The 10,743-nt window shown below is 43.4% G+C and overlaps 1 protein-coding gene across 1 annotated transcript in view; it reads right to left on the minus strand.

Moving 5' to 3' along the window:
* The window catches only part of COLEC12 (collectin subfamily member 12), a 94,727-nt gene extending 84,372 nt beyond the window's left edge, over positions 1-10,355 (minus strand). The window contains exon 1 of the mRNA XM_054285245.1: positions 10,269-10,355. Within this exon, the coding sequence (XP_054141220.1) occupies positions 10,269-10,275 (7 nt within the window). The 5' untranslated portion in view covers positions 10,276-10,355. The remainder of the gene's footprint in view (positions 1-10,268) is intronic.
* Between the last annotated feature and the right edge of the window lie 388 nt (positions 10,356-10,743).

Raw genomic sequence — 10,743 nt, forward strand, 5'->3', positions numbered from 1 at the left:
TGCCTTGTCACCAGCCCCAGCCTCTGCATCAATTGCTGGGAGGGCAGCACAGCCCAGGCTGTTCTTCTCCCGCCTCTGTATTTCCCAGAGGGAACATTTAATGACTGGTGGAGGAAAAGCAAGCTCAAAGCTGATAAACATGTATGATGGTGTGAGAAGTCTGTGTTTAGTTAGATCTTTTTTGCCCACAGACTTGCTGCACATGATTGGGCTGCTCTGCATCACGAAATTGGGCTAACTGGTGCCACAGCTACCTTGGGACAGCACATAGCCTTGGGGGGATGAATTCAAAGGCAAAGATACAGTCTGCATCCAGCTTCAACAAAGCCTAAACTATTTGTGTGCTTGTCTCCAGCAGGAAATCTGACTTGTTCTTCCTTCTGACCTGTGAGGTGCCACAGACAGAAGTCTCTGAAGGACACTTTGCCTGAAGCAGCAGCAGGGTCCATGAAATGCATAATTTTGCAGAACATCACCCTTTACTCAGACAGAACAATTGATTAAACAGCTAAAAACATATTCTTCACCAGGTGAGACATTTTGCCTACTGCCAGCAGTGCTCCTGTCCATATGTTTAACTAGACCCCCAATTCAGATGTGCATTTAAGAAATGGAAGTGCCAGTGGATGCTCCTTAGGCAAAACAAACACATCCTGGTTTTGAAGACAGAAAGAAACCTTTAAAAGACCAAGCCAAACAAACCCTCACAATTGTCCCAAATGTTATCTGAAGACAAGGCCTCCCAGCTAAACATGACAAATACTAATAAACCATAAACAGTCAGCAACCAACTTCTTATCCCAGCAGTGAACTACTCAGGAAAGATCTTCCCCTCTTGCATGAAAGATAAAATGCTGCACAAAATAAGATTACAGCTCCAGAGACCTTAGCTTCCTGCCCTCTCCTGCTATCAGTCTGCAACACAATTGCCTCCTTTGTTTCTCAGGAGTGGAACCTGGCTTATCTGATCTGCAGCTGATCTATACAGCCAGGCCACCTTTAAATCCTGCAGCTTCATCCCATACCACATCTCCACATCCTTCCTCCCAGGCTGACAGCCCCTTCTCTACTTTTCTTGTTTTTCATGCTTAGACCAACAGCATTGCCTTTTACAACTTTAATTACATTTTTGTTTCTTTGGGCATTTCAGTATATGCAACATGTTTATATATGTACATATTATACATTTCTATACACACATATACTTTTAAATATATATATATATTATATATATATATATATATGGTTTTCAGTATTTGCAATGTTGCATGTTATTCTTTCTGGGGATGGGCTTTTTCCTTAAGCTTTGGATACATTATAATTATTTATTCACCTCCTAATTTTGAAGAGCACTTGTGATATTTGAAACAAAGATGTGGAGATGAGCAAGGATGGTTATGTCAAAAGGTGACTCATCTCCCTGATCAGTAAAATCTCAAACATCACCTCTGTGAGTTGATCCTGCAAGGGGCAGTCAATGTAATTTTAGGGGAAATCTTTAAAAATTATTTAACAGACAAAGCTCAATGTTCTTTCAGTCACAACTGCAACTTTGCTGAAATCACGTGCAAATATAGTACTTTAAAATATTAACTGTAATGTAACAAGTTTAAGGAAAAAAAAGATGGAGGAAATTAATAAAGCAAGCTTAGACTAAACACTCAGAAATTACAGCACTTTGGAACAAGAGACTAAGATGGGTTGAAAGTCCTACCTCAGAAGAAGTCTATGCTTGAAATATTAAAAATTAAGTTGACAAACAAGCTTATAAATTTAAGTCCCCAGGCAAAGCCCTACACCCAGCCTGCTCCTCTCATGTCTTTTGTGCAGTGTTGTCCTCACTGGAGGCAGCAGAAACAATCCTCAGCTCCCTGTTACAGTGCTGGAAATATTAAAATTTTTTCACAAGTTCTACAAAAATCTCAAAGCTTCCTGATATCTTCAAATCAGCAAAGTACAGGAGAATCTAAGTTTTCATTTAGAAGGTAACAGCTTTTCTAGTGAAAACTATGAAAATGTGATCTGTTATGAATTACAGAGGTTAAGAAAATATACACCAAGTAAGAAGTCAAATACTAGGAACACCTCTAGTGTGTTTTAATGACTTATGGTTTTAAAGGCAGTATCAGAAATTGTTGTGGCAGAAATTCATGAGCTTTGAGCACCAGTGACTGATCTTAGAAATGGAAATTCTGCATTTTCACATCAGCGGTGCCCACACTTGAATGAGGCTGCAACTGGTGCAGGAGGGGTTTGCTGGACATTGTGAAAGCCTTAAGTTAGAAATAGTTTACTTTAGTTTAAATCCAGTCCCCAGTTACAAAGAGGACAGGAATGAACGCAGTGTTTCTGTTACATACACATGTATTAATATGCAGGCAAGGCTTATTTTCATAGGTGAAAAATATCAAGGGTAGACTCCTCCTTGAAGCAGACAATCAAGTAGAATTTGTTGTTATGTCCTGGTCACAAGAATTAACTCTTTAGTAGGGGGAAGACCAGCCCTAACTCAGTTATAAGACACTCAACTGAGCTCTCAGCTGTGAACCAAAATTTAGAATAAGAAAGATGAAGAAACATGAAAAGCTGGTCTCTTATTTCCCTGACTTGTACAGAACTCTGGCAGCAGGAAGGTCCATAAAAAAAGGTGAACTTTGGGCAGAACAGAAACATATGTGAGCAACCAATTGTATTTAACCATGTAAGGGAAGGGCCACCAGAGATCTCCTGTTTTATTGGGTTTACAAGAGACTCCTTGGATGCTAGAACAGATTGTCATGGGGAGATTACAGCAAACTGCTACAAATCACTGTCTCACTGGGGCTGAACAGCACTACATCAAATATTCTACGGAGTCAGTGCAAAGTAAGAGTTCTGGTCCAAAAAAGTAAAAAAACCTCCTTTGAGATATTTTGGCAATATCCATGCCCAATTGAGTAGCAATGCCAAATTCCACTTGCCCTCCAGTTATAAGCCATTACTGCAACACCTCTAGTAAATACAGTTGTAGAGTTAAATAAGTTACAGTACAATGCTTCAAGGCAGTGGGAATTATGAAAAGGCAGTTCAGCTGGGGATTAGCACAGCGAACAGAGGGAATTCATTTAATCTAAAACAAATTAGACTCTCATTTGATTAATTTGCTAGTGGCAAAGCAAATCTGTGGAGTAGAACTGTTTAATTTCTTGTTCTTAAACCTTAAATAAATTAATCATGGATCACTTATGAGTCACTCTGAGGTCAAGAAAGAAAGAGCTGGCATGGAGCCAAAATGGATGCTAAATCTGCCCCTGAGACAATACAGGGCATAAAACCACAGCACCAGATCTGAGGAGCCTTTGGTGCAAGGTGATTTTAGGGAAGTTGTTTCCATTTTAGCTCCTTCCTTTCATGGGTGTCATTGTTGGCATACGGAAGGCGTTAAAGAAAGCTGCTAATGTACGTGTCCAGCTGTCTCCTTTTAACAGTACACCTTGCTCAGCCATTTAAACCTAATTAACTAACGAGGCAAACAAGACCTCAGAACCATTAGAGATGCTGGGTCGTATGGGGGCTGCAGACATGTGGTATCCAGTAATTTCCAGAGCACTTGTGTGCTGCAAACATGGATAAAAAGTCCTTGTTTAAAGACCTCATCTGAAGTCTTAAATAAAGAAAACAAACCAATATTCTACATTGCATTTCAAAATCTGGGAAAATCTATTCCAGGAGAGAATGAGGCATCTGGGCTGAAAATGGTCATGCCAAGTTTCACCTCAGATTTTAGAAGTTCCTTTAAAACCCCCTGATAACTCAAATTACAGTACATTAGAACTTACCCCTAAGTGCCAGGCTGGGAACTCAGACCGTAAGATTAATTTGTAGTAAAAATGACATCCAGTGTAAGAGTTTCCTCTAAAATAAATCTCCCTTTCAAAGGGCTTTAATGGTTAGAGCCCTGCCTTTCCTGCTGACTTAACGGGAACTGTAGAGCTACATCTCAGTGTAACTCTGTAAAGCTCATTCTATTATCAAGGAGAGATTTTTACTTGTACCGTTAGGAAAGAAGGTGTGCCCATTAGTTGAAAATCACAATATTCCACTCTTTAACCCGTCAGCATGGATGAAGAACTCTACTAAGAACTGTGTAACAAGTGCCTCTCCTTCATGAGAGATTGCCTGCAGTGTCAAAAAGCTGCTTCTGCCTGCTCTCTCCCTCTCAGCACTTTCACTGAAAGGCAAAACCCATCCACTTGTGAGGTTTCTGTAATATTAACAACTGTTCAGGCAGACAAGAACAGCGACACCAATATCTTTCTCATATCACATTTCAAAAGCTTTTTGAGCTGCTACCAGATTTATATGCATTTCTGCTCACTATTAACTGGGTCTACATTCAAACTGCTGACCTAGAGGTGAAATGGAGCCAGCAGAAGCCCAGCAAGCAGCTGTGGCCTTCAGATGTTGATGACTTCATCAGTCTAATTGGTTTCCACTGGTTTTCATAGCTTTTATTCTGGACAGTCTCCTGCTTGTGCTAATGGGCTGCTCATTCCCAGTTCTCTTCACAGATGCTTTATTTCACTTGTCCTCTTGTTCTGCCTTTCTCCACTACTTTTCCCTCATAGGCCCTCTTCATAGTCAAGTCTCTCTCTCAGCCTACCTCACAAAATCCTACCCCCCACTTGAAGCACTTCCTGACTGAGAGGATCCCAAGCTGACATGTCACACTAACAGTCACTGCTGTTGGCTGTGTTGTGCCCATATTATCCAACCCTTCCTTTGTCTGGCTTGTCACGCAGTAAACTCCTTTGCACAGGGATTACATGGATTCTGCACTTGCAGAGTACCTGGTCTCTAGGGCAGCCATGACTGAAGTTCAGCTGAGGCTGTCCTGGAAGAGAGACCACCTCCCTGCATTGCAAAGCATCCTTTGGGATGTTGTTTGAGCTTGGATTCTGGCAAACTGAGGCTTTTCCTCAGCTCTGTCCAACCGAGACTGCTGATCTGGGAATTTTTCTGCTTATCTTAGTGAGTGAAAGAGGCAATGTCCTAGATCAGAGATCCTCCCTTGGTACTATCCTGTGACTTGGATAGTGTCTCCCATCACTTAACACTTGCATAAAACAAACAAAACCAATAATTGTGACAAATGGGTGCACTTTAATGTCTTGGTCTTCATCTGTTCCCCTACTGCTGTGCCCAAAAAATGTGAGCAATTACATTAGGAACACACACAAAATGACAGAAGATTGTGAAATTTAGAGGTACAAAAACAATCACTCTAGTTTTGCTTTTTAGGTACAAGATGAAGACAGTAAATAGGGAGTTTTGAACAAAACTTGTTAGCCTGTAAGTGCCACATTACCGTACTGGGGTCAGGAGCAGCTGCATGGTGTGGAGGATCAACCTTAGAAGTTAAAAGTTTAAATCATATCATATTTCAGAATAATGATTTAAGGGCAAACAGATATGTTCTCATTAGTGCACTGAAAAATCGTGCCTCCCTGTCTGTATGTCAGAGGAGGCAATTAACAGCGGTATTAAAATGGCATACACATTCCTAACAACACATGTCTCTATTACCTCCCATAACTCATTCACTTTTTGTTCCCCAGTGATGTCCCAGTCTGCACCTCAAATTTATGCACCGAAAGGGATTGCAGTTTTAGGTGAAAGCGGTCAAACTCCAAAGACAATTCATCTTAGGTTGCTCCCTCGCTCTCACAGACCACACTCACATTATGAGGAGGATCAGGTTCACTTTCCATGCCTTGTAAAAAGTGTCTTTATTTTGCTTTCCAAGGGGGAGGGCTGGAAGGAGAGATTCTCTGTTCTGACATACAGAACCTCAGGATAAGGAAAGTTTTGTGAAGCTGAAGATAACTGGGCATGCATCTTTTGCAGTACTGAGGTGCTTTCATCCTTGACATTTGTCCCAGCTCTCTTTATTTTACTCTGTTTTATCTCTGCAAGGCCTGATCAGCTCTATCTCTCTGCAAGATTACCTTTCCTTCCTTATCCTAGCAGACAGAAGTGTCTGAACCTCTGGGCACAACAGTCTTTCAGTGTGGATCTAAGTAAACTGTTTAGTGGTTGTGACAAAAAAAGGGCTCTGTTCAGCCCTCAGCTGTAGCAAAATCAGTCTAAAATGAATCTACGTTATCCAAAGTAAGAGAAAAAGGATATTTTAAACAACTCCCTTCTTCATAGGGAGTTTTTTTTGTGCTATTCTTAGTTGCTATTCTTAGTCCTGTGTGGCTGGGAAAAGTAGAATTGAAGCAATAACAAACAATTACAAGTTCTTCCTGAAAATGCTCCTGTCATAAATTGGTTATATGCTAATTTTGCTCAATATCCTTTGCAGTTTTATACTAATATTTATATCTGTACAAGAACAGATTTCTCTTATAATTTCATAGCTCTGTTTTCCTCTGTATTAGTAAGACCATGCTTTGACACACACTTGCATCTTTCTCATCCATATGTTTAAAATCCTCTGTGCTACCAATCAATTCAGGACACACACTGACTGTATAGTAGCGTTGCTCAGGATTTGTTCTGTGTTTTATCACACATTTATTATAACTGCTCGTGCCTTTGAACTTCTGCTGTAGGGTCCTGTGACATGTCCAACACACACCACTCAGACCTCCTCCATATGTTTCATGTTTATGTCACTATATTCATATAAGCTCTGTTATAAATGGACTAAGGAAAGGTTACTGGATCACTCCACTTCTAATCTTGGTTTTCAGATGCTTTCTGGCTTCTGCAAAATGCTCTGGACTGGATTTTTAAAAAAATTCTTGGTTTGAAGTTTCTATCCAGGAAAGACCTATTTGCAGATGACTGTTCATTGGATTTTGTGCACACAAAGAAAAAAGAGAGAGAGAGAGAGCGTCTTTTCTGCAGTGTTACAAAATTATAACTTTTATTCCTTTATTCTTTAAAATTAGCAATGGCATCAAAACTGAGAGAAAGACAAAACCTGTCAAGAAGGTAACCATCATATAAATAAATTTTTAAAAATGTTTCAAGGTAGTCAAGAAAGAAGTGAGCTTGCATAAGCAGTCAGCTTTTGCTACTGTAGGCATTATTTGCAAATTACATCCTGGCTCTAAGTCCCACAGAAGGGACAATTTTAGCAACACAGGCTGATATGGTAATTAATTGTCTGCTAAAGTGCTCACTGTGTAAGGCAAACTTGGGGCCAGCTGAACTGGCACATCCCGAGGGAGCTGGGTGTGCTCTCCTCTCCTGTGCATGGAGCGCATGGAGCGCACAGAGCGCCTCTGAGGCAGAGGACTCAAGGCTAAGCAGGACAGGAGTTCAGGCCAGGCTGGTCCCCAGGCACCAAGGGCTTCACTGCTCCAGTGCAACACAACCAAGGCCACACCTGCTTCTCCCCCATGCTTCCTCTTGTATAGAATGAGAGCAACAGCACGAGACAGAATATTTGGCCCACAGGATCCCAGATGATTTGTCCTCCAGCAGCGCTATACAAGTGCATTGCTCCTCCAGCATTGCTATACAAGTGGTACACAGCAAGGTGCTTGTGGTGGCAGAAAGGGAGGAGAAGGAAGAAGAGGAATGAAAAGAAGCAGCTAAGCTACTTTAAGCATCATTAATTAAGAGCTTCTCTGTCATCCTGGAGCAACAGTCCCAAAATGACCACTTTGGCTTTGAAGCCAAATGACCACATTGCCTGATTTTGGGCATTAGTATTAAGTGGTTATCCAAAAAGTATCGATATTTCAGAGGGAAATACTTATCACCAGCACTGCCATTGACAATAGTGATTACAGGTAGAGTTTAAAGTAGCAGTTACAAAATATATTGCAGCTATATGGAAAGAAGCTCTCAGTTTTAACAATGCTTGTCCCTGTCTTAAATTAGGGCCAATGGTTTTGAACATGTGGTGGTGTTTGACTATGAGGAAGCTGTTTTCATTTGTTTCCCAGGCAACAAGTGCTCCTTCATACCCCAATAAATAACTATAACTTAGAAGTATCATTTGATAAAGATATATCTGACCCTAAAGCAGACAAATTCCTATATAAATCACATGAATTATTGCTAAAAAATATGGCAAAGTTTGTGAGCTCAGTGTTGTTTGCTGGAAATAAAACTGCTAGCATATTGAACATAAACTTCAATTTGTTTTACTGATTTAAAACATAACACATTACAAATACCAGCAATGGAAATATAATTTATTCCTTACAGATATTTAGTGATGTAATTATTTAGATATTCCTCCATTCTCTAGAGAGGATAGATACAGAGACAGCTGCAATCAACAGATCTTTTTGTTTTTATTGAGAACAAAAACAAGTACAAAACTATAAAAAACTATACTACAGTCCTACAATTATCACTACCATCAAGTTTAAAGAGAAAACATGAAAATCCAAGTCCATACCCAGAAAAGGAAATCACTGAGTCAAAATCTGATTTGACTCTCTGACTTCTCTAACACTGGCAGAAGCACTTGATGTGATGTTTTGTTTGACTCTTTTCTTTTGCTATTAGCAGAGTCCTTCAAGTGTTCTTCTTTGCATGTTTTATGACTGATTTCTGTAACTCTCTGGGGGAAAGAAATAAGATGGCTGTGATCACTCTTAGGGAAGCCAAATGGTAAGGACTAGCACTCCCTCTTGATGGAGTGTGGGGCAGCAGGGAGTGCTCCCAGGAGCAGGAATTACATCCTCCCTTTGAACGCCACTGCTCTGCTTTGCAAAGAGTGATGTAAGTAGAATGGAAGGAGACACAAATTGCATTATATGTTATTCCCATCCTTCTTCCTTTGCATCCCACCTCTCCCCAAAACCCCAAAGAATGGAGTGTAAGGCTTTCAGTGGTAACAGGTTTGTTCTATCTACTGTCAGATCCCCATTATTTTGGTTTGTTCTTGTCCTTACACTTATGCTGATAATGACAAAATGATGACAAAAATTTTGGCATGATCAGCCTATAAATAAAGAACATTGTAAATACATTATTTGTCATATGTTGCATGGCTCTGGAGAGGCACCATGACACAGTGTCAGAAGTAACTTAAATTGTGTGTGTGTGGGCTTGCAAAATGAATGCCCCCCAAAAGTTTTTCCTCCCTTCAGGCAGCTACTCCGGCAAGTGAATAAATAATCACATCATTTGGTGTCCTAGACTCTGGAAATTCAGTGTAACTATCATGATGTTTACTGGCCTCCTGGCATCTGGAATAAAACTCTGCATTCCAAGAACAGGCACAGTGGTGCCCAAAAGCAATTTTCATGTATGTATGTCTTTTCCTTAAGCTTATTTTTGCCTCTGAAGAAAAACTGAATTCAACTCTCACAACGTCCCAACTAACTCCTAAACTTTCCATAATGTCCTTTGATGTTTTCATTGTAAGTATTCCCCAATGTGTAAAGCCTCTGCCTTTTGCTGTAAGGCTATCAATTTTCATAAACAGAAGGCTTTCTTGCACCTCCCATACATCTTTACTAGGTTGCAGAGTAGCAATTCGGCAATCCGCTTCTTTATTTCAATTTAAAGTATGTGATACCTCTCTGTCACGGCTATGCAGGACAGAGACATTTCACTCATTTAAAACAGAGGAGGAAGGGAGGAAAAGAGAGAAAAAGGAAAAGAAACAAAGTTTTAGTTTGAACAGATGCAAAGTAAAGACCAAAAATTTTCCAGGCGGTGGATGCAGAGAAGAAATACGCCAAATACATTTCACAAGCCAGTTAGGCTTCTACTGGCACCTAATCACTGCCAGATGTTTAGAAGCAACACCAAGAACATCGCAAAACGCTGGCAAAAAATAAACAAATCAACCAGGGAGAAACACAACTCTTCTTCTCGGGGTACTGGCGAGGGGGAAGATAAAAGTTGGGTGCCGAGAGAGACCGTGCCGGGGGCAGAGCACTCATGCCGGGACACCCTCACTCACACACTCGCAGGGACAGCCCGCTCCCGGAGCGGGACTGACGGACACACGGCGCAGACCCCGCACCCGGGGTGGCGGTCAGACCCCGCTCTGCCTCTCCCGGCACCGGCAGCCCGTGTCCTGCCCGCCACCTGTGTCCCGCGGGCACTGTCCCCAAGACCGCCCTGCCCGCAGTGTCCCCTTGCTGAGACTGTCCGCGCTCCCGCCCCGTTCCCGCACGGCATTCCCGCACGGCGTTCCCGCACGGCGTTCCCGCACGGCATTCCCGCACGGCGTTCCCGCACGCCCCGGTCCATCCGCGCTGCCCGGTGCCCGGTGCACGTGTGCGGGCTCCCCGCTCCGTGCCTACCTTTCATCTTGGCGCCGGGGCGGCTCGCATAGGACGGTCGGGGCGCGGCGGGGCTGCCGCCGGAGCGGCGGGCGGCGGGGCGCTCCCTGCCTACTGCCGGGCCATGACCGCCGCGGGCCCCGCTGCGCAGCCCCGGCCGCTCGCCTCGCTGCTCGCCCGCCGCCGGCACCCAGCCCTCGCCGCCAGCCCCGCCGAGCCCGCCCGGCCCCGCCTCCCTCCCTCCGCCCCGGGGAAGGGGCCGCGGCCGGGGGCGGGCTCGGGGTCCCGCCGCAGGATGGGGCTGCGGGTGTCGCGCCCCGGGGCTGTCACAGCCCGCCCGCCGCGTCCTAAGGGACCGCGAGGTTCCCGGGATGCGGGGCCGTGGGCAGCCCGGGATGCCCGTGGGGAGCAGCCCCGGACGGGAGGTACAGGGCACCCGTCAGGGACCGGGGAGCTCAAGCGGGATGTGATGCTCCCGGCAGGAGAACGGTCCTGG

This window comes from Melozone crissalis, unplaced genomic scaffold (assembly GCF_028551555.1).
Source record: "Melozone crissalis strain CALT ecotype California unplaced genomic scaffold, PUWL_Pcris_2 ptg000042l_1, whole genome shotgun sequence".
NCBI lineage: Eukaryota > Metazoa > Chordata > Aves > Passeriformes > Passerellidae > Melozone > Melozone crissalis.